This window comes from Strix uralensis, chromosome 4, assembly GCF_047716275.1.
Source record: "Strix uralensis isolate ZFMK-TIS-50842 chromosome 4, bStrUra1, whole genome shotgun sequence".
Lineage (NCBI taxonomy): Eukaryota > Metazoa > Chordata > Aves > Strigiformes > Strigidae > Strix > Strix uralensis.
Genome location: NC_133975.1, coordinates 95284343 through 95308271, shown reverse-complemented (window position 1 = coordinate 95308271; position 23929 = coordinate 95284343). Strand labels below are relative to the sequence as shown.

Below are 23929 nucleotides of genomic sequence, written 5' to 3'. Positions count from 1 at the left end.
CCGCCTCCCCTCCCCCGCTTCCCCCCTTGTTATGGTTATGATGATTTTTCTTTAGCCAGCCATGGCAGAGAGGTGTTAGACACTCCGCCGCTTCCTGATCCCGCTGGCTCCTCCCCGCTCCCCTCAGCAGCTGATCCTCAGCTGCAGCCCGCGCCTCCCGGCCCGGCTCTTAACGGTCGCGCCGCCGCCGCCGCTGTTTAACTCGCTCCTGTAGCGGTAGCGGGGGGACGGGGAGATTCGCCACTCCGAGGACCTGCGGGAGGACGGTCCCCGCCGTTACCGCTCGCAGCCGCGTCGAGGGGCGGCTCGGCCCGGCCCGGCTCGCCTGAGGGGCTTGCTGCTGCCCGAGGCCGGCAGGGAGGGGTGGCAGGGCGGGCAGGTGCGGCCGCCGCAAGCGGGTATCGTCCCCTGGTCGAGGCGAATGGGCAGGGACCGCTCCGGAGCCGCGGCCGGCCCGCCCTGGGCTGTGGGGGGGCGTCGGGGGGGGGGCGCGGGGTCCTGCGGACAACGCGCCGGAGAGAGGAGGAGGGAAGATACACCCCAAGTGCATGGGGTTTGCTGTGGGGTTTGTTCTCTGTAAACGCTGAGGGATTTTTGTGGGATTTCCAAAAAACCCTGTCTTTAGAATTTTGCTGGTTTTCTTACAGCGCTCTCAGAGGTTTTATTGCTTGTTCACTCCTGCTCCTGCCCGAGCAACACTGAAAATAGCAGGGTTGTCCCTTCTCAAGTAAGTAGATCTCTCTGCAGCCCCAGAAGACTGTTTTTCTTCTCTTACCCTTCAGTATCAACAAAACCCTAAAAGGCAGCGGGCTAAACAGGTGGAACTGATCTCTGTTGTCCTTCACTGTTTTACGACACCCTCTGCGTTTGTGGGGAAAAAACACCTTTTGTCTTTCACAGGACCCTGTCTCTCGCATGTAACATCTGATGCCGTGTCAGACAACAGGAGTGCCGATCGAAGAGTAACGTCTGTGAGGCGCAGCACAGATCCCCCCGTCCCACCTTGCAGCATCTGACCCCACGCTCCCTGCGCACGAGGTGAGTAGTCCTGACCCGTAGCTCGAAACTTTCAGGTCAGTATTTCCCCGCGGATGCAGATGAACTGGCACCAGTACTTAGTTTTCAGAATAGGAGGAATTAGTCTGGCAGTCCTGGCCTTCTTTGTGTGAAACTGCACCTGCTGGGACTTCGGAGTTTCCAAACTTTAAAACAAACAAACAGAAGAACCCTTCCTGACATAAACTGTGGTATGGCAACATTTCTGAGTGCTGTTAGACTGCTGCCATGTTCCCGTGGCAGATTTTCAGTTGAAATTGAAATTATTACGTTCTGGAAAGTCAGTTAAGTGCTTTGGGTTTCTTCTTTGTTAAGATTATAGAAAGAACGTGAAATCGTATAAACCATGCTTTTTAGTTGACAACACCACAGTGTTACTTTTAATGTATAACAAAAGAAAATAACAAACTTTTCCTTTTAATCGGGGAAAAAAAATGTAAGAAAATGTATAAAAAATACAGAACGTTTCTCACGTTTCAACTTTTTTATATAACTTTTTTTCTATATGTGACATCAGTAGGTATAAACATCAGAACTTAATTACAGGTATAATAATAATAATTTGAGAGGAATATCCAGACACATTCTGTTAACTGTTTTCTGTTAGAATGATAATTAACAATGCTAATATTGAAGTGAAAATAACTAGTTAATCTCTTTGCATCTGAGGTATATGAAGGTTTTTTCTAGTTACAGTTGTTGATGGCCAACTATTGCTATGTAAAATGTCTAGCAAGCCTCAGTATGGAGAGGCAAAGACCCTGTCAATCATGATTTGTGTTTATTACCTTAGCTTCAGACACAGGTAAATTGCACTGGTATAAATCATATTTTATAGCTCTTTTGCTTGCATGCTGTGAAATTCTGCAGCATTACAATTATATCAGAAACTGTTGCTTGCTTCTGAATCCCCAACACAGGTAAGTGGCATTACATTTTTCTACCTGTAGACTCTAAACTGACTCCATCGGTTTGTATTCCATTTTCTCCTCTATAATTTTCATACTGCTCACATCATCATATGACCTGAGAGCCTTCCAGAAATAAATTATGGAATCATAGATTCATAGAATGGTTTGGGTTGGAAGGGACCTTAAAGATCATCAAGTTCCACCCCCCCTGCCATGGGCAGGGACACCTTCCACTAGACCAGGTTGCTCAAAGCCCCGTCCAGCCTGGCCTTGGAACACTGCAGCTGTCACTTTTGTCACATGTGGTTCATTTTTTTCCTGAAGTGTTGTTCAGTTTGGATGTCTTTTGGTTTCTGTATTGAAATAAATAGGTGTAGGAGCCTTCCATTTGAAATGCGACACAATAAAATCTCTGGTATTTTTTCTCCATGGTCTGGATCTAGTCTCTAGGAAAGCTGTGTACTTACATGGACAAATAGAAATAAAATTATTTCCTAAACCCCCAGTTCTAGGATTTTCAGGAAAGGTTTAACTGAGGTATTTTTTAATCACATTTGAAAGCAATCAGAAAGAAGATATCATGTTGTCAGAATTTGAAAGAAAAATAATAGAAGACTGCCAATCTGTTCTGCTAAATGCAATATTCTCTCACGTGACCATAGAAGTTAAAAAAAAAAGTGTTGGTAAGCATTCTTTTCACTCTCTGATTCCTTTGTCTGAATTAATTTTGAATATAACACCTCAGGAAATGATCATGACTTATACTGGTAACATTTTCCTTTGAAATAACATCTTGCTGTGTTAATAATGCTGGAGTGCTGTAATCTCTTTAAAACACATACGCCATTGGCCTGAGTCATGCTGAAGTGGCATCAATGAAGCATCTTTTTCTACTTTAATAGGAACCTTCTGCAACTTGGAATGGAATTGAGGTATGGACAGTACTTAGTCAAATAGAGTGGACTTCATCAATTTACTGTTCTGTTGGACGTGTTAGGACATGAGGTGCTGTACTGAGACTGTCTGAATGTCACCAGCCAAACTGGATTGAGCCTGGCCACACTCACTGGGCAGAGTAAATCAGGGTCTGTACGCACTGCTTGAGCAGCTTCATTCTCTAGGATGTTCATAGTCTCCTCCATGCCTCAAAAGCAGCATGAAATAAAGCACAAAACATGTTCTGACTGGAGTTTCAACAAGTAGGCAATAGAGGGAAGGAGTCAACTGGAAAGAAAATGGGAGATGATGAACAGCGTGGTGACTTTCTGTAGATGCACTTGGAAATGAAGATGAGTAAATGTTTGATGCAATACGGAAGAGGGAACTAGTAGAATACTTCAAATAGAGAAGTGATGTGGTCAGAGTAATGATCTACATAAACAATCTTGGGTTGTGGTTTCAGTTGCTAATGCCAGGGCTGTGCACAGCCCAGTCTCCCAGCAGTGCTAAATTGATCTAGATCAGGTATGGCCATGGTGTCACATTGCTTTTGCATTAGCTCCCGCCCATGCTACAGAGTTTTTGTTCGGCCTCTGGAAGGACTGACAGTAACTGATCTGGGTTTAATGTCTGCTGGTACAAAATTATCCCTTCAGCATTTTTTCTGAACAAATTTGAATTGGCAGAGTAAGTTAAATTGCATGAGTGGTTTCCATTTGATGGCTGTGGTGTGTATTTCATCATTAATAGGAAGCCTACAGTCAGCTTTATTGTCAGATCATGACACTTACAGCAGTTGATGGCTGGAGAGAGAGGGGTATTGGGGCAGTCTAGGTATGGAAGCAAGAGACCTCAACAAGGGTCTTAGTTGCACGGATGGATCAAAGGACTTTGTCTTAGAGATGCCATATAGAAGAAGTCTAAAATTTAGATGTACCCTGAGTGCTAGGATCCACAAAGAGGTTTCAGTCAGAGCTGAAGGTTGATATACAAGCTCGCGTGGCAGGTAGAGCGGTGATTGTTATCCACAGATACACACAAAGATAGTAAGAGGGCTTTCAGAGAAGAGAAAGAACCATGTTCTAGCTCTGCTGAGCTTTAACTTCCCGCTAGTCATGCACTGAAGAGAGAAAAAGGCTATCATTTGAGTTTGGATAGAGGGAGATCGCTCTGGGGAAAGGAGCAGATCTGTAAATCATCTGCAGAGAGATGTTAGTTGTATTTCTATTTCAGATGAGAGAGCTTAGAGATAATGATGGGAGGATAAAAGGAGAAGACCAATGATACAGCTCTGTCAGAGAATACTTGGAAGGACAGCTTAAATAGGTGGAGAAAAAAAAAAAGAAGGTGTTAAGCATGATTGATTGTGTTAAGTCAGAGAGGATGAGGTTTAAATATATTTTTTTCAGCTCTGTTGAACCTTTGAATGGTTTTGGTTAATCTGGAGTGGAAATGGAGAAGTTTGGACACTGATAGTTAGATGTCTATGGAGTGAGTCTAGAAGTGAGAGAGAGCAGTTATTAGGAAAGTGGGTCTGAGTCAAGGCTTTTATTAATTTGTTTATTTATACTTTTTTTTTATTTTTGAAGGGAAATGGAAACAAAAGGGTAAACCAAGAAGACTATGTCATATTTTAGCCATATCATTTTCAAAAAATAATTTTGCTTGTGGAATTTATTCTCTCTAGTGGCAATGAGATGGTTTCTGGGCTTTTCTCCTTTTCCTTACTAATTTCATGGACCAGAAAGGTGGGAAGAACAAGCATTGTTCTCTCAAGTGTCTCCCCTTGGAGCTGTTCAACTAAAGATGTAGCTTTAACATGCAGCTGAGCCAATCTAATGACTTGTGGCCACCGAAAGGGGGCTTTATTTTTCTCAGTGGTGTGTTCTGTCCCTTTCTTTGTGCTGATGCTGCTACTTATTGGACCTGCTTGTCTGCTGTTTTACTGAGTTCATTTGGCTCATGGAAGTGTCCCAATGACTGCCAAAATCAGCACAGGCTAGTCAGGAGTGCCCTGTTGGGAGCAGAGTTTTGGGAGATGAGGGATGTCGCCTTCTTAGCAGTCATGAACTGTGAGGCCTTCTGTGTGCCTTCTGGAACTGAGCCACTGGGATAAGTTAAGCAGCTCTTCAAGAAACGGAATTGTGAAATTCCTCTCTATTCCTACATAAGCAATGAAAGAGTTGGCAATTAATAAAGAAATAAGTTGATGATGATCAATGTTAATACAATTCATCCTCATGGGATCAATCTGGCAGCTCACACCTCTGAGCAATTTTTTCAGATTCTTTGCGAAACCTGGCAGTGAATTACCGGTGAGTTACCACTGATTCATCTTTTGATTTAGGATGTTTTCACTGAGATCTGGGTCTTTGGTGAGATAGTTCAAGGAGTTAAACCAGAAGAAAACTCTGGTTTTTTGTGGTGCTAGCTTCCTGCTCGCTTAATTGCTTGAATCAAACTGGCACCAGTGTTCGCAGAAGTGAGGCATCAGAAGAATGTCTACAGGTGGAAGGGGGAAGCAGAATCGCCTTTTCAACAGGAGCTAAACCTTCTATCCACCTTGTTGCAATGTGAAACTCCACCTTTAGGATGTGGCCTCACAGCTGATTGATCTCATTCTGACTTTTTGATGAAAGAAGCAGTCCTACTGCCTCCCTGGTATCAGCCCTGTTAAAACAAACCCTGCTCAAAATGACTTACTGAATATGTAGTCATGGGGTTACTAGCGTTGACATGAGGAAGATAAATCACATTTAGGAGTTGAAATGTGAGTTTGGCTTTCTTCTGTAGCTTGGGATGGTGCCCCAAATAGAGCGTTATTAATGAGGTAGTGGGGACTACACGCAGCTCTCTGCTTATTGTCTGCTAACAGCAATTTAAGTCTTGACTGGAGCCTCTTTCCTCTCCTATTCTACAATCATTGATTTACCTTTGAACACTGAGTCATTTACCCTAGCCTTCTCCCTGTTAAAGGATGAGCTAATGTGATTATAATTTTTTTTTTCCTGTGATCAGAACAAGCAAAGCCTGGTTTCCTATGGACTTAACCTGATGTGGCACTGCTGTGTGGATTCTCATGTATGTTAAGCAGTGTCTGCATATGCTTGCCATCTTACCAGTGACAGCTTTATTAGGATCTGTTTCATTGATTTGGCTTTGTATTTCATAGAAGTTACCTTTGTTCAAATGTAGATAGAATTGGGCAATGGCTTAAACATGTTTTTTTTGTCAAGGAAAGGGGGAAGAAAGGGGACCCATAGGCAGAAACACCAACAGACAGTGTAATTGCATAAGCCTGCTTTCCTTAGGAAATCAGGCTAAAAATTAATCTTTTGACAGGGACCTCAGCAGAGATCTCAGATCAGGCTACAGAGACAGAAAGTAAATCTTGCTGTTTACCATGTAAAGGCTTACAGTTACCTGCTGCAACAGATTTCTCATAAGTAAGGCTAAGCCAGCGGTGGGTGATTACTCCCTTGGTTACCTTCTCATCTTCAGCAATGTCCCAATCAGGCTCTGGGAACTTGGGTTTTTTTTGCCAGAGTGCACTCATGCATCAGTTGTTTTCATTTATTTTTAATTTAACCTTTATACTTTTAATAAATGGCCATGAAGGTAATACAAGCTGTTAAAGAGACTTGTGGTTTATGGGACTCTTGTTTATGTCAGTGATGCCATGAAAAATAAAGGCTTTAAATGCAGCCAAGGATACAGTCCTGTTACTGTAGAAAAACTAGACTCAGGGGTACCATTATATAGCATCTTCTCTGTGAGACTTTCACTGTGTAATAAATGCTGGGGTATTTTATTGTTTTCCTCTCTTTTGTAACTTTACACTTAAGCTCTTATTACCTTAGAAACTAAAAAAATTTGTAAAAGGAAAAACTGGCCTATTTCAGATTTCTGGGTGGATGCCAGTTAATTACAAATGGGTCCAGCTATGAACAAACTTTACAGGTTTGTTCAGATTTGGTTGCTATTCTGAGTTCATCTTGGGTTCTCTTAAGAATGCTTTGCCTACCCTGTAGCAGGGCAGCTGGATCCTGGAGCCCAGCCACATCAGCTGCTTGGGTCTCCTTCCAGTCACTTGAGCCTTGAAATAAGTCTGTCATGTCCCCAGATGTTAACTTTTTTCCTTGAACTAGTTTACAGCTGGATCAGTTCCCTGATTCTCTGGCCCTGTCATTACAGAAATGCTGCTGCTGGAGCAAGGAGTGAGCAGTCGATCAGGTTGAACAGGAAATGTGGGACTAGCCTTCCAAGTGGCCGTCCAGGTTTATGTTAGATTACAGTGACCATGTAGAGCAAACATTGTATGTGGAGGGAGCGGGGGCGGAGGGGGGGGAGTGGGGGGTGTGTGTGTGAAGGAAAGCGGAAGGGAGAGAAGGAGGGAGAACATGTCCATCTGCCTGTGGGAATTCGGTTATAGCCAGACCCCTCCAGCTTTTTCTCCTGAGCACGCATGTGATGCACTTTTCTCCTGAGCGTGAGTCATGTGGTGAGCTTCGGAGCAGCACTGGCTCCTGCTCGGTAACCTCCTTTTCAGCTGGTCAGCTGTGTCTGCTACATCAGATCATAGGGGAAGGCCGGAGAAGCTGTGGCTGGGTTGTGACTGTGAGGGAGATGTGGGCCTTCCCTATAGACGAGAATGAACCAGAGACAAGATGTGTCAGTTACTGCAGTGTGTGAGACTGCAATGCTGTTTAACCCCCAGTGAATAAATATAAGAATGGATAAAAATTTCTTCACTGTAGAGCAAGATCGAGGGTCTTTGCAGAAAGACTTATTGTACAGAAGCTGTAACTCTCAGGTATAAAACATTTGTACCTTCAAAATACAGACTCAAGTCAATGAAAAACAAACTTTCCTGATGTGACCCCACCACTAGCGAGACCCGACATGATTGCACCATCTTGGCTTAGACCAGGTCTGTAGAACAAGCAGCTGTTTAAGCTTTAATGGCCTGGTCATCTTTTTTCTGACAGGGAGAGTGCCTTATTTGCTCAGAGAAGTGTGCTTCTGGAAACCAGCTGTGTTCCTTGTTTGCTATCAATTGGTCCCTACCTCATTCCTGAGTTTAAAAAAGGGTGGAAAAAAACGTGAGCATTCACCTAGACTGAAAAAACACTGCTTCTGTAGAGGTTTTTCGCTGGTGACAGCCATTAGCTGCTTTACTGCACCCCTTGGACAATCTGCTAAATACCAGGTCACTGCTAGGGAGATCCTCCTACCCTGAGGATTACAATTGGCAAAGTTAAAATTAAATTTGACGCTGACTGTCAAATTGTCAAAGCAATTTAAAACAGTATTTCCTGTGGCTTTAGTGTCTCCTTTGAACAGATGCAGCTAGCCAGGGTTCTGACAGCACAAAAATTAGGAAATACTGGGAATTGCAAAGGAATTGGAAGACACAGGGTGCTCAGATCCCTTTCAGTTGCAATGGAATTTGGGCTGGAAACTGCTTTTTGACAATCTTGGTCTCAAGACTTGGTGATGACAAACCTGAAGGTGGTAGCTAGCTGCGTACTTGCTGTTCCTATGTCGTGGTGTCACGGTTCTAATGTTCATACTTTTTCCACACACACGAGCTTTGCCATAATTATGCCTCTGTTAAACTCTTAATCCTTTCCACTTGATTTTCTCCTTTTTGTTTTCTTCTAGTTAGCCACTTTGGAGGTGGCTACGATTTGCTTTTCAGTTTTCCGGTCTGCCTTTGTTCTGTCCCTTCCCTTCTCCCCGCTGCCTCCGTGCCCTGGCTCCCGCGTCGCCTCCCCAGCGCAGAGGCTCTGGCTGTCCCGCGGGGCTCCCCGCAGCCCCGGGAGCGGCGCCACAGCCCCGCGGGTGCGGCGGGGGCCCCGAATGACCGCGGTGGCAGGCCGCGCCTTCCGCGGCGGAGGCGGGCATGGCAGCCCGGGCCGTCCCGCTGCTGCAGGCCGGGCCGGTACCGAGAGCCGCGCGCCTCCGCCGCCCGGCCAGCGCTGCCGTACAACATGGCGGCGCCCAGCGCCCACTCGCACCGCCGGGAAAGAGGAAGCGTCCCCCACTCTAAGCCTCCCGGTGTGCGCGGCGACTACCCCGCGGGGGGTTCCTGCTGCCGGAGGCAACCGTTCCGCGGAGACGCAGGTAGCGGGTGGGCGCCCCGGCGCGGCGCCCGTGGGCTGGGCGGCGGCGCGGCGGGGGCCGGGAGGGGAGGGGAGAGGTTGCTGCGCGCAACCCCGGGGGCGGGCCGCGCCGGCCGGTGGACCCGCGGCCTCCCTGGCCGGGCCTGCCGCGCCTCCCGCCTGCTCGCTCCCCGCGGGGGCGGCACCCGGGCCTGTTCCCGGGATATCCCCGACCAAGCCTGAAACGGGCAGCGCCTTCGTCCCGGTGCTAAGGGGAGCTCTGACCCGCCCCGACCTGCCGCCATCCCGCCGGGGCTGCGGGGCGGCCCCAGAGCAGCGCTCCCTGCCCTCTCTGGGGGGGCCTGCGGCGGCCAGGCCCCGGCCCCGCGGCCCCGGCCTAGCCCCCGCGCCTCGCCCTCGGCCCACGCCGCCCCCAGGGCCTCCTCGGCCCGGCCCGGGGCTTCTCCTGCCGGGGTGGGATGGGGGGATCCGCACAGGCGGGCTGCCCGGATCAGAGGGCCGCGGTTTGCATTGTACCCCCCGGTTCCCGAAGAGGTGGCCGCGGTTGGGCCACGGGCAGAGGCCGTCGGTGCGGGGGGGCCGCGTTGCTTTCAGTCTTCTCGCTGAGTTTAAGAAGTGAGAGAAAATTACCTGTCGCTTCACAAGCCTTGGGGCAGGCGTCCGTGCCCGTGGCCTGGATGCTGTCAGCGGTTGCGTGGGGCTGTGGTGGCACCAACGCCACAGCTTCTGCTTGTGTTGAAGAACTTTAAAAATAACACCGTGGGCTGGGGAGATGGGGCTGAAGGAGCAGGATTGATTTCATTTTACTGAAGGGGAGCTGAGCTTTTGTATCATAGAGGGAAAACTATGTTGCAAGTAGATGCTACTTCTTTAGGGCTTTTCGATGCCTGAAGAGCCATTTGACCCTAGTGTGTGAATGTAATGGACAATGCCTGTTATTTACTAATGCATGAATGGACATGCTTATTCTGCAGTAATTTCGTCTTGGCCTTGTTTGGGTTGATCTAGTTCCAAACAGCTAAAAGATGTTGATAATAGCCCCGACTAGTTTATTTTTGAAATATAAGAGTTTTTGGAAGCATCCAGTTGCACCGGTATAAATGAATAGATGCCCTGTAAGGTTTTTGGTGGTGTGATCAACAGCAGCATTCATTCTCCTGATACTGCCTAGTCCACCACTGGAGCAGTGTGTCTTCTGACCCCCCAGTCTGTCAAAGTGGGACCCAGTCCTTTATCTGTCAGGATCACAAGTTATGGCTCGAACCTTGTTATGATACCAGTGGGTGTATTTGATACCTCTAAACACATTTCATTAAGTTGTCTTTAATTTCCACCTCTCTCGTTTTTCTTTGCAGGCCATGATAAAATTCTACAATGCCGTTTTGAGTGGGTGAAGTGAAGGGGGGAAAAGGGGAATAAAAAAAATGCCCAAGCAAACAGCAGTGACGATTACTTTGGCAACCCTGCTGGGTGTTGCAGTGGGGGGCCTGGTTTTGTGGAAAGCAACCCAGCGTCGAAAAGGAAAAGCATGTAGTAGTCAGCGAGAGGACGCTGTTATAAACTCAGGAGACGAGAAACTGATTAAGGCAGAGGATAAGGAGGTGCTTTCCTTCTTCAGATCTCCCACCTTTTCCTGGGTAGAGAGGACCCCTGGTGCAGACATAGTGATAGTTTCAGAGCAGGAGGAGTGGGATCGTGTTGAACCTTTCCTGAAGAAGGAGCTGGAGAAGTGGCCAGTGCTTGGAATTGATTGTGAGTGGGTGAGTGATTGCAAATTGCAACGGGAAATCATTGAGGGTGGAGTGATTCCTTTGTTTAAATGGATACAACAGGACTGTTGAAACTTGCCTGTGTGATTATCTGTCATGATGGCCGTGAAGTAGCTGCTAATTTTGATTGTTCTCACGTTTAAATTTTTAATTCACTAGTTCTATTCCTTTACTGAACTCCTGGGATAAATCGACTGTACTAAACATATTGATAATTGTATGGCTAAATACAGCATTATGTGTTTTCTATAATATCTCTTTAAAGGTGATTTACCAGAATATGCTTGGGTTTACACTAGTTTAAATCCAGCTACATCCTTAAGAAACAATTTCTTAAGAATAATAATCCAAAAAGGAGGATAATGCTGATATGTAACTCACTGGGACTACCAGAAAGCAAAGTTACTCTTCTGCTTGTACGTTTGCCTGTGCAAACTCTCAAAACAGGCTTTGAGTCATTTATAAAACCTGGCTTTGCCATTATTTTGGCTGGAAATTTATTCACCCAACAGTCATTAGTATAAGCCACAGTTAAACAATGTGTTAGTCACCCACTACATAAATGTTTATGGCATTGTGCTGATGTGGATTAAGAAATGTGTGTGATTTCTTCCTCCAGCTCAGCTATGAGGGGGAAGGGTGAAAGGGGGAAAGTTTATATTGTAGGATTGTGGCAAGAAGTAGCTTGGGGACAGTAATACCGTGAAACAGATCAAATAATTTGCAGTAAAATTTGAGAGATGTAACAATACTTGACTGTATGAACTGATAAGTATTTCAGAGGTCTTCAGTGGCCTCTTTTGCAATTTGTTTCAGCTCCAGTATTGCTAATGATAGTGTAACGCAGACACTGATTTTTGTCTTTGTTTCAGGTATCTGTAGAGGGAAAAGCAAATCCTGTATCCCTCCTACAGATGGCTTCTTCCAGTGGCTTCTGCGTTCTTGTTCGGTTGCCCAGGCTTGTTGCCAGTGGACAGACTTTCCCACAGACCCTGTTGGACATCATGGCAGATAGCGCTGTGTTGAAAGTTGGGGTAGGATGCTGGGAAGATGCTTGCAAGTTACTTCATGATTATGGTCTTCCAGTCAAAGGGAGCATGGATCTCCGGTATTTAGCCATGAGACAGCGGTGAGTGTCTGAAGACAGAGGCATCTCTGTTTGAAGCATCATTTGAGTTGAAAATATTTTAAAAGTAATTTGCATATGCTGAAGGATACCAGGCAGGTAGATCTGGAGTTCTCAAAGTGGTTTTAGACCACTTTAGGTTTAGTGGCCGTTGACAGTCGCAGCCCAAGAACATGTGAAGCTTCTGTTCTATGGTCTTAATGGAAATGAAATCTCCGTGAAGATTTCATATGCTAATTGTGCCTGTTAGTCTTCTCATGCAATACCCTTATGGACTTCTCTGAGTACCATGCTTCAGCTTTTAAGAAGTCCAGGCACAGTGATGTAATGCAGTGAGAGTGATCATCATGTCAACTGCCTAGAAGTATGGGGTAAATGTGACATGGGTTCTACATAAGTGGAACTGTTGAATTACAGGATTTCTTGAAAAATGACTAAACCAGTTCTATTTTTCTCAATAAGTAACAATGCTTCCATTGAAACGTTAAAACTATGATGTCATTTTCTCATCCTTCATTCTTCCTAAAATAAAATGTTTTACTTGGGAGTATTCTTCATGTACAGTATATGTATGCCTGGGTGTGCTGTTAGTCATCTGGGGCGTGGTTTGCTGACCCGATGGTGCCTTTTTTGCACTGAGGATGGACTTCTTGTCTCTAGTGGCAAGGATTCCTCCGAGTCATTCCTGACTCTCATGCTCCTCATGAATCCCTGGGGCAGGCGGTCCATTGCTCTGTAATAGACCTTCAGTTTGGAAGTGGGTAGTTCAGAACCAAACACTTCAGCCTTAAATGTTACCAACTCCCGGCCTTGCCTGTTTTACATATTGCAGGTACTAGATGATTACTAAATCTAGAAAAGACATTTTAGCGGAGGGGAGGGATAGGGCCCGTAAAGCTGACAGGCAGCTGTGTGCTGTTTGAGTGGGAGTGCATGTGCATCATGCATGGTGTTCTGGCAGGTTCAGGGTATATGAGGCCGTCTGAATTTGCGTGGGGGTATAGTTTGGTTTTTAATATGTTTGTTTCACTTTCTTTGTTAAACTGAAGGAAGGATCTGCTTCACAACTGCCTTAGCCTTAAGTCTTTAGCTGAAAAAGTCCTGAACTGCCCGCTTGACAAGTCTCCTCATGTGCGTTGCAGCAACTGGGAGGCAGAAGAACTGACACAAGATCAGGTGTGTCTTTTACTTCAACTTAGTGTTTTGGGAAGAAAAGCAGCCTTCTTAGTAGAGAACAGGCATTGCAACAGGGGTATCTGAGGCTTCTTCAAGTTCTGCTTCAAAACCTTATGTGTGACTGTGGTCTGAAGTTAATTTCAGATTCCATGCCTGCATTTTCTTCATTTTCCATGAAGATAATTTTCTGCTGTTCTCCCTGGATTCTTGGCCCTTGTTTCCCTTTAGTCCTGAATGATCTATAAGGCAAGATCCCTTAAAGAAGTTTTTGTGCACCTAAACCTCACATTTTTATTATTTTCTTTCCTCCAATCTATAGCAGTGTTGTGGATTAAACCTGGCCGACAACCAAACACCATGCAGCCACTTGCTCACCCTCCCCTGCCTGGCGGATGGGCAGAAAATTGAAGGGGTAAAGGGAGACTTGTAGGTTGAGATAGAATAGACCAGTAACAATAATAGAAGGTACAAATGGGTAATGCACAACTCAATTACTCACCACCCGCTGACTGATACCCAGCTCATTGCTAGCTAGTGATCCTGCAGTACCAGGATCCCAAAACTGCAATCCCAGGAGCAAGAGAGAATCCCCACCTTCTCAACTGACCCTCCTTTATATACTGAGCATGACATTACATGATATGGAATATTTCATTGGCTAATTTGGGTCTGTGCTCTGGCTGTGCCCCCTCCCAGCTTCTTGTACACCTGCACACAGGCAGGACATGGGGAGTTGGAGAGTCCTTGATCTCTTAGCAAGAACTGAAAACATCAGGGCATTATCAGCATTCTTCTCATACCAAATCCCATACTTAATCCAAAACACAGGACTATTCTAGCTACTAAGAAGAAAAATTAACTCTATCCCAGCCAAAACCAGGAGAAGCAGTCATTAGAGAAAGACCATGGAAACCTTGTTCACCATCTTTAGACCATTATGGTTTCCCTGATTGCTCACTTTCTTTAGTCATGCTGCAGATGTCTGTAAAATCAGTGACCGCTAGAGGGAGTGACAGGATAAATAACCACACTGAATATTCCTAGACAGTATGTCAAAAGGGAGCTTTTTATTAGGGAGGGCTTGGTGGGGCAGGAGGGTATTTAAGGCCTGACTGACCTGAATTTTTTTTCAGTCCCTTGCAGTTCCTGGGGGCACCCATGAGTATTTCAAATCTGACTGACCCTAAAAATGTGGGGTGTGGTGATGTGAAAGGGTCACCCAACTGCCAGAACTTCACATGAACTTCAACAGGAAATAAATCCAGCTTCTGGCTCTACTGTACCAAGTGTTAAAGACTTATAATGTTTGGGAGTGTTTGCTGTTTTTCAGTATCTTGGTGTCTATGCTTTTCTGCAGGTTCTCTATGCTGCTAGGGACGCCCAGGTCTCAGTGGCTCTGTTCCTCCATTTGCTGGAATTTGCCAGCCTCCCTGCTATATCTGAAGGTGAAAAATGTGTCACTGCTTGGGAAAAAGCACTGGGTAAATGCCGGGGCTTGGTGGATATCCCGTTTAAAGGAAGAAGGAGTGGCAGTACAGGAGAGGAGAAGAGTGGAGAAGGACGCTCCCCTCAGAAAACAAAGAATCGGAAATCTTCGGTGAATGGTCAGCCCTCTGGCAGTCAGCAAGTGAGAGATCTGCGGAGACAGAAGCGAAAGCCCCTGGGCATGGGATATTCTGCACGGTAAGTCTATGAGCACATGTTGCTCTTTGCATTGCTGATGGAAAACACTGAATGATGGCTCATGCTCTATTCATTAGACAAAGCGGATAATATGAAGTAGGAAAGGAAACACAGGACCTAACAGTCATGGGAGCCAGATCCTGTTTCTGTTTTCCTCATTTCCCTCTAGGTGGTATTGAAAGCGGGGGCAGCACTTGGATCTACCAGGTCATGAGCAGGTTGAGGGGTTTTGTCTTCAGCTTTTGCCCTTCGTTCTCCTGTGGAGGCATTAGCTGGAGGCTGTTGGCTTTCTGGGTGGCAACTGCACAGAGCTTGTCCTTTCAGCAGGATCTGCCTCGTGGGCTGCTGTTTGTACTGTGCTGTCCCAGGTCACTGCGGCCACAGGGATGTCAGGGTACTGAGCAGAGCTGAAAGCTAAGGTTAAGAGGGGTGAGACACCTTACATGAGGTGCCAGAGGGCACAGGAGCAGTCTGTGGCAGCATCAAAAGCACTGCACTTCTGTGTTGGCCGGGGAGGGAGAGGAGGGAACAGTACGACTTTGGCCTTGCAGAGGCAGATGTTTCTGGATTCAGGTTCCCTGTCCCGCTGGCAATTTTATGGAGCAAATCATAAATTCTTACGGCCTTTTGCTAATGACAGTTCAGTTGTTTTTAAATTGAAACAAGTTGGAGAAGTCTCTTTAAGCTCAATGCAGTGGAAGACATGGAGAGCTAGTATGTTTGGTTTTGTTTGTGTACAATCTAATAAAGTTTATCACTGGATATAGGAACTCAAATTGTCTGTAATTACCATTTGGAAAGAAAAACAGTCATTTTAGTATTTGTTTTCTCCTTTTCAAGTTTATTGGATTGGCAATAGAGACATTTTAGTGTAGTCAATAATATTGATTTCATTAGCAGTCATTAACAGTATTGTGTTGTACACAAGTCCCTCCAGATTTTTTTGTTTGTTGAAGCCTGAACCATACAAAACAGGACTGCACCTCATGAGAGGATTAAAATTTAAACAAAATTGCATTCCAAGCTAAATTGAGATCTCCTCATGTTTGTTTATTTATTTATTGTTTTTAACCATGCTTGACTTCATGAGAGATCCATAGACCCACTGTTTTTTACAGTATCTCCAGCAGTGTGGCTCTGGTCTGTAATAAGACTGGTTGTGATTCAAAAGTGCTTCTCCACTCTTTCTTTCTAGACTCCTGTTTAGTTTTAATGTTTATTCATTTAGAGTTGGAAAGTGCTCAAATCAGCTGAACTGCTGATGCTCAGTGAAAGGAGACCTCCTGTATCATTCTGTTGGTTTTTTCCCTCTGTGGACCTCAGAAGAAATCCTTTTGTCAGATTATATACCCTCTGATACAACCTTTCTAGCTGGTAGAGCTCTGCTGAGTACTTATTGATATGATCTCATTGGAGAGAAGAAAGGGAACTCACAGTGTATTCTGACATGTCTGTATCCCTGGCTAGTTCCTCCCAGGTGCTCTCCGAGCCCAGCCCGCTCCGCTCTTCAGTTTTGTTTGAAGGAGGTTGGCAGAGTAAGGAAAGGTTTTCTGCAAAACAGAGCCCTTCCACACACAGCCACAAACCACCAAAGACTGCTCAAGCAGGACTTCTCACCACTGATCAGGTTAGGTGCCTGTGTTTCAGAGGGCCTCAGCTCAGCTTCATGGACTCGTGTTTGGGTTCCCAGTGCTGCAGGAGCCTTTTTGGAGCATTTCTCTTGGATGAATGAGGTAACTGCTGTTCACACAAAGTTTTAGAAAAGTCACCTTAATAAAGCATTAAAATAGAGACAGACAGCTGATCCTTGAAACTGCCTTGCCTCTCTTTTAGCTTATTCTTAGCTCATCATCCTTCTTGACTTCAATTCTCTTTTGTTTTCTAATGTATTTTTTTTTTAAATGCTGTCATTATTGATGGCATCTTTTGAAAACTGGGATTCAGAGTTACAATTCTGTTGGCAGCAGGAGAGCAAAGATACCTTACGGTCAGCTGGTGAACCCCAGGTAAGTTTTTAGATGTTTTGCTTTCCTTAGCAGCAGCCTGTGCAGTGCTCAGCGGCCTTAAGTGTGTGTTTAGGGGCACTCCTGTGGTTTGGAGGAGGCTGCATGATTTGCAGCGTGGAACACATGACTATAGATAGCTCTGGTTTTTGGCATGCTGTTATAGTTGCTGTAATGCTGCCCTTGTTTCTTAGAAAATCTCCACTGTATGACAACTGCTTCCTGCATGCACCAGATGGACAGCCCCTGTGCACTTGTGATCGCAAGAAGGCTCAGTGGTATCTGGACAAGGGAATTGGAGGTGAGCACACCAATTTTCCTGTAGGTATTTGAAATGTAGCTTTATTTATTTTTTTTTCCTTGTTTCTTAGATAAATGGGCATGAATTTTTTTGTATCCTTTCATATTGGAAATATGGTTTGGTATTCACTAGGATGAATCCTGTGTTTTAGCATCATTATTTTAGCTTTCAAATACAAATTTGTCTTGAATATTCTCTATTTGCCTTTACCTTTTCAGAGCTAGTTAGCACAGACCCATTTGTTGTGAAGCTGCGGTTTGAGCCTTCAGGACGTCCTGAGTCTCAAGTTGATTATTATCTGACAGTCAAAGAGAACCTGTGTGTTGTATGTGGCAAGCGAGAATCCTATATCCGGTGAGTTGTTCAGTGGGATAGGAGAAAAATGCATCTTTTAAAACAAGACAGAGGTCTGCATCTAGTTTGGCATCCAGAAGCTTGGTTAGTGGCCTGAAACGTCGTGCTTGTTCACATCTTGGATGGGCTATCACTATTTGAATGCTCTGTAGTTGTATGTGTCTGGGTAAGTTTGACACGGAACAGGCCGGCCTTTCCTCCTACAGAGGCAGGAGGTATCCATCCTTGGGGAGAACAAAGTGTATGGAACACGTATGTGCTGCAGTTTGAATGGCAGGGGGCAGCAGTATACCAACACACGCTGTTCTGATGGCATCCCCGTCTGAAAATAGCTGTACTATTCCTTCCACTACTTAATCCATATATTTTTGAGAGGTTTAGGTGAGCCTGAAGCCTATGAGGTCACAAAAGGTGAGTTGTTTGTCTTTGCAGCTGCTACTGTTTAGCTGAGAGGTATGCTTCTCACAGTGCATTGCATTATTATTTTTTTTTTTTTTACAGTATGAATCAGGTTTTTTTAAAATTGAAAGTGATTAATTTTTGGAAGGGAAAAAAATGAGAAATGCAGAAAACCTGTGGAGAGAAGTACAAATAGAAAGAAGTTGCATAACCTATTGCTGTGCTGAGGGTCCTGACTCTGGTGATCTTTGTTTTCCTGGACTTTTAGTATTAGTTGACCCTTTATGGGCCAGGAAGAGGAGGAACTGGGAAGTGGCAGCTCCAGGCAAACGTAATGAGCTGGCTGGTTTATATTTCCTAGGAAGAATGTTGTTCCTCATGAATACCGAAGACACTTCCCTATCCAGATGAAGGACCACAACTCCCACGACGTGCTCCTACTCTGCACGTCCTGCCATGCCATCTCCAATTACTATGACAACCATCTCAAGCAGCAGCTGGCTGAGGAGTTTGGTGCCCCCATCGGCTCTGAGGAGGGTGTGCGTCTGCTGGAGGACCCTCTACGCAGGCAAGTGCGCTCGGGGGCCCGGGCCCTGCTGAATGCAGACAGCCTGCCTGACCCCCGAAGGGCAGAACTTCTGCAAAGCATCAAGGACTTCTTTAACGCAGAGGCAGTCACCCCAGAGATGCTCCAGGAAGCAGCTGCTCTGGAAACCAGGTATGACAAGCCCATCAGTAGATGTAACATTTTAGTCATTTATGTTGGCACATAAGTTCAACAGAAAGTTGTCTACACACAGAGCTTGGGTAAATATTACTGCAGCAAAATAAAAGAAGATCCAGTAGGATTTGCAGAGTTGAGGATCACACATGCTGACTTCTGCCCACGCCCACAAGCTTTTTAATGAAAATAAGACAAAATACATTGCTGTTCTCCTTGAGATACTGATCTTCCCTAAAATAATGGTGTCAAGTTAAGGAGTGTCTGAATTTGAGACTAGTAGGAGTTGATGTGCACAAGAAAAATGAGCCTTTTAGAGGCTCATTTATTTTATGTTGTGAGCATAACTTTATCACTTTTATAAGCCTGTGGAGTCTGGATTTATATTTTGATAAATTTAACTAGAATGCAAGGATAGGAAGACAACAGTTGTTTGTGCTGTAGCCTAAGGCTCTAATCAGACAAGCACACTCTGCATTTCTTACTGTGTTTTTGTTTTTATATATTCCCTTCTCCCCTTAAAGCAGCAGTGGTCTGTGAACTGCAGCTCTTGTTTCTTCCCCTCTTTCCCTTCCTCTTCCAGCGATCTCCTTCTGTTCTTCTCTCCATCATCCCCTCCACTATTTTGTACTTGTTCCAAAGGACAGATCAGGGAGGGAGACTGAAAGACAATCATATCGGAAGTCTCCCTCTCCTTTTTCTCAAAGCCTTCCCAAATATCTTTTCTTAATAAGTATCTGGTCTCTGTCTGCATGAAATCAGTATTTTCTTCTTGTTATGCTCACTGTTGTTTGTAATGTGCCAGTGTTATAACTCAGAACCTATCCAGGCAGGGAATTAATTCAGCGGCAGGATCAAGGCTCTGGAGTGTCATATGGTTCTTGCCTTGAGAAATTTGCAGTCTGTCTCCTGAAGTGTTTGTAATGGACCTTGAGAGCTTTGTGTTTAGTATTGTTATAAAAGAAGAACACTTTCTCAGTTCAAAGAAACCAGCTTCCCAGTGTAACTGTGTTCCAAAATGCAGTCTGGCATTGAAGCAAAACTTAAAACTCTCCCTCTTGCTTAGTTTACCATGTGTCTGCAATTAAATTCTGAAGCTGAAAGTATCTTCAGTGTCTTGCTGTTCACTGGAGACAGGTCTAGGGTCTGACAGGGGGTTTGTGTGAAAATAAACTCTGCTTGTGTCCTGGCAGGATCTGGAATGAGAGCTACATGCCGCATGGACTGAAGGTGGTGCAGTGTTTTGCCAAAGGAGGCCTGCGCTCCCTTATGCAGTTGGAGAGACGCTGGCGGCAGCATTTCTTGGACAGCATGCAGCCCAAGCACCTCCCAGAGCAATGGTCAGTGGACCATAACCACATGAAGCTGATCCGAAAATACGGGGAGGATCTTCAGATTGAGCTGTCGTGAAACTGACTTCCTGGACTCCAGATAGTGTCTAATGGACGTATGTAACTGAAGGTGGAAGGACTGTTTTTATTTCTATGTCTCCACTAACATCTGAGCCTGCATTTGCAAACAGGCTGCAGTAGATCTGCCAGATCTGGCATTTTATAGAGTTAAATCCATTGACTTGAATTTTCAGGTGGTTTGGAATTTTTAATCCTAGTCTGTCACTGACTAGTTCAGTGCAAGAATGATATGCTAAGGGAACTTGTCTTCTCAAAGTGACTATGGAGAGTTATTTTCTACCCCCCAGGATGTCTGATGCCTCCAGACCATTTCTCTTAAAGCGGAGCACAATATAGAAACATTTCCAGGTTTTCTGACAGATACATCTGCACCCTTGGCTGCACCTTGAGAGTCTCCTGATAAAACTCTTCCTTTACTTTCAGTGCAGTTGTACTCATATGAGTTCTGCTCAGAGAAGACTCCCTGCCAGAGAGAGATTCCTTTTTTGGAAGTGGCAAAGAAACATTACCTTCTTTTTTGATTCTGAGCTGCATCAGCATGGCAGATAGGCCTCAATGAGTTTCTTGGTGGCAGGTGCCTGATGAGAAGTGACACTGACTCTGGCAGTATGGAAGCACCCATGTTAAGCCTTTTCTTAAACAGCTTCCAGCAACACACAGGCTATGAAAAAACGTCCTTTCCTAATGTGGTGGTTTAGTCCCTGCCGGGGTCTGAGACCACGCAGCCACTGCCCCTCCCGCACAAAGGGAGTGAAATACAAAGCCCCAGGGCTGAGATAAGGAAAGGTTTAATACAACAGTGCAACAGCGACAAAACAAACAACAACAATAACAATAACAGTAATAACAATGAACAGAGCAAGGTATGTACCAATACAGCAGTGAGAGGAACGGCTGCACAAACCCACGTGCTCACGGATTCTTCTCGCGCTAATGGTGCCAGGACCTGAAGTCAGCATGGTATATGAATAACCCAGCTAGAGCTTCCCCCCCACTGCTGGGGAAACTTAACCCTATCCTGGCTAACCCAGGACACCTAATTCCACTTATTTCTTATGAATAGCTCTTGGTGGGTACCTTTTCATAGCAGACTGAAATGAGGTCAGGTGTCTTAAAAAGGATGAGAGGAAACAAATGTCATTTAAAGACCAGCATCTTTTAAGAGGTCAGACCATGTGTGGCAGAAAACTGGAAAATCTGGTGTTCTGTTTCTGGATTTGATGTGTGTGGTGGTGAACAGGTCATACTCTCTCCATGCCTGTTTCCCTGTCTCTAAAATGGGACTAATATTACTTAAATATCTCACAAGGGTGTTGTGAGGCTTAATTAATTCATGTTTTTGTAAAATGCTTTGAAAATATAAGCTAGTGTATGCTAATTATTACTGTTGGTTTTTAAAATGTGCTGCTGTCTGACTTTCTTACATGTTTTTTGCCTGGTGCTAGACCTTAGTTAAATATAACTTTTTAAAAAAACATAGCCCTTTCTGTGAAATCACTTTTGATGATTTTGGTTGCATGAGATGAGTGTGCTTCTCTTGAATGAAGCTATGCTCAACTTTTATAGGTCTCTATAAAGAAGTTTCAGTAAAACTCTTATCATACTTCACACTACTGTGTATAGTGCAGCTGACCCATATTTTATTATACCATTTGGGCAGAATCATGGACCTGCTGTGATTGTGGCTGAAACTCTCCCTTATCAGATAATTCAAGAAATTTCACAGGCCGGGGTGAAAAACCTGTTTGTAGCAGAGACTGTTTGAGATAAGTAGGAGCCATGGAGAAATGGTACATTAATACCATCCCAGAGGAGCTGCAGTGGCAGCCTGAGCACAAGGAATCAAAGATTCATGATAAATACTACTTATCACAGAGCTGCAAATGAGACCATTTTCATTATAAGGGCAATTTTATTCCTTTCCCGTACCACTGGCAGGTCTTAACAAAAACTGATCTAGCCAAATGTGTTCTGTCTCTGTGCTCATTCACACAGCTGATTATAATCTCAGCAAGAGCCTCCTGTCTACAGCAGCAGCTTGGGTATAACTGTTTCTCTCCAAAGCATTTTGAGCATGTGTTCAGATATGGCTATCTCCTGTCTTTAGTGCCATCTGATCAGGGTGGCGAGAGCTCTTTGCACGGCTTAGAAACTACTTTTCAACGATCAGGAGTACAAGGTGTCCACCTCACTTCTTTGTACTGCTTTGGTTTTTCTCCCTTTGTTCTGATGCAGAAACTCCTGATAAAGCTGTCCTTGTTTAATGGAACCAGTGGGCTCACTACAGGGCTTCTGTCTTTTCTGTTTGTTGAGACAAGAGAATGATGTTGAGGCAAGAATTGGACTACAGGTCCTCTAAAATTTAAGAAGTCGGTGGTATCATTGAAGAGTTTTGTGGGGTTTTTTTCCAAATTACTTATTGAGAAATAGAAATTTGCAAGGAAAACTTCATAAATATTTTCTTAACTAAGACGCTTTGTTGTTTGTAAGATATCCTTAACTTGCATCATTTTAAGTCAACCTGGAAGAGGAAGGGAAGTGATGTATTTATTGTGCAGAAATAGATTATTTTTATATGATTATGGTTTTAAATTTTCTGCTAGTCTGAAGATAAAACTTTCTTGTATGTCTTCATCACTAATTGTTATTCAGTAAAAATTTGCTCTTTTACCAGACTTACCACTATTGAAGCTCTTTTTTCCTTTCTCGCATGCCTGCTTTTTCTCTTCTTTCCCTGAGTCTCACCCTGTCCTTATGAGTCCATCGTTCCTTACTCGTAACACCTGGACCTCACCCTCTGAGTTTCCCTTTCCAGTGCCTTCCCTGATCTGTCTGTCAGAAATCAGCTGTGGAAGAGCCCATGCTGGCAGCAGTACTGTACTTCTAAGCAATGTGATAGCAAGTTTGCTCAGGTATACTTAAATTGTTGTTCTGAGACTCTCTGTGGATTCAGGTGCTGTCCTTGGTCTGGTCATGTTGGTCAGTCATGATGGGTAGAGATCTACCTTTTTTAAAATACAAACTCGGATTTTTCTCAATGTAAGCATTCATCTAGGTTGCCCCAAGTATCTTACATATACCAGAACCCTCCTGCACTTAACTGTGCACATCCATTTTGTTTGCGGAGGGAGAGAATTGCCATGCCTCTCTGTGTGGGCTGACTTTCACAATATGGGATTTTTCTTTCCATCACTTGACATTACGTTCGTAAGTTTGCCCAATGTATGCTGTCAGAGATGGGGGAGAGAAATTTTCCCTTTTACCTGGCACTTGATGCCATCTGCCTCAAACTGGTTCTTGCAAGTTCAGCTTCTGAGATCCCCAAACCTGTCTTGGTTTATGAATTCCCTTCAGAACTTTCCTCCATTCTTGTTTCAGGTGTTTTTCCCATGTGAAATGGATGTGCTTTTCTAAGGATATGACTGGGTACATGTTTCCAGAGACACTCCTCTGAAGCAGGAGTACTAACAGCCCCTCTGGTAGGTTAGCTTGCCTTCCTCCATGGGCTACGAACTGATTTGTCTTCCCGAGCACTACAGTTTGCCTTTTTCTTGTTTTTGCAGTAACTCAGACCTTATTGCAAGGTGCAGGAATTACCGGCCAAGCAACATTTTTGATAGTCTGGCAGTTGGAGGTGCAGTAAGTGCTGCCTTTCTGAGCAGACCATACATGACATCTTAATTATGTTGCTGACAGACTTAGCATTTGGAGTGCCTTGGTTTCCCTCATTGGACAGTCTTTAAAGGTCCCAGCTGTCACATCCATGACTGACAGGACTGAAGACAACACATCCCCGTGGGCATCTTTGCAATTTTGTCTGTTTGGTATTCACTAATGGCAGGCATGGGAAGCTATTTTCCTGTTGCATTTCTATTGCTTTGGCTCCCTAGGGAGTATCTGACCTCCACACTATCTGTAATGTGGTTTTGGTGGGTTTTTTTCAGTGAAGGCAGC

General features: G+C 44.7%; 1 protein-coding gene across 16 annotated transcripts; it reads left to right on the top strand.

Moving 5' to 3' along the window:
- Nucleotides 1-19: 19 nt before the first annotated feature.
- On the top strand, nucleotides 20-22650 carry EXD2 (exonuclease 3'-5' domain containing 2). Of its 16 annotated transcripts, none has more exons than XM_074868039.1 (10): nucleotides 22-379; nucleotides 648-3042; nucleotides 10387-10791; nucleotides 11673-11929; nucleotides 12976-13102; nucleotides 14460-14785; nucleotides 16983-17089; nucleotides 17308-17443; nucleotides 18204-18560; nucleotides 19757-22650. In XM_074868039.1, exons 3-10 carry the CDS (start codon nucleotides 10456-10458, stop codon nucleotides 19971-19973), a joined length of 1863 nt encoding a protein of 620 aa, XP_074724140.1. In that variant the 5' UTR covers nucleotides 22-379; nucleotides 648-3042; nucleotides 10387-10455; the 3' UTR covers nucleotides 19974-22650. The 16 variants fall into 16 exon arrangements, with proteins under 16 accessions (XP_074724148.1, XP_074724149.1, XP_074724140.1 ...); XM_074868040.1 differs by having other exon boundaries at nucleotides 22-565; nucleotides 901-3042; XM_074868037.1 differs by having other exon boundaries at nucleotides 22-565.
- Nucleotides 22651-23929: the final 1279 nt, after the last annotated feature.

Bases quoted from the DNA above. Each gene is read 5' to 3' on its own strand.
- EXD2 (XM_074868039.1), top strand. From the start codon at position 10,456: ATGCCCAAGCAAACAGCAGTGACGATTACTTTGGCAACCCTGCTGGGT. The intron at 11,930-12,975 runs GTGAGTGTCTGA...GTTAAACTGAAG, and splicing joins TATTTAGCCATGAGACAGCG to GAAGGATCTGCTTCACAACT. The intron at 17,090-17,307 runs GTGAGCACACCA...TTACCTTTTCAG, and splicing joins TCTGGACAAGGGAATTGGAG to AGCTAGTTAGCACAGACCCA.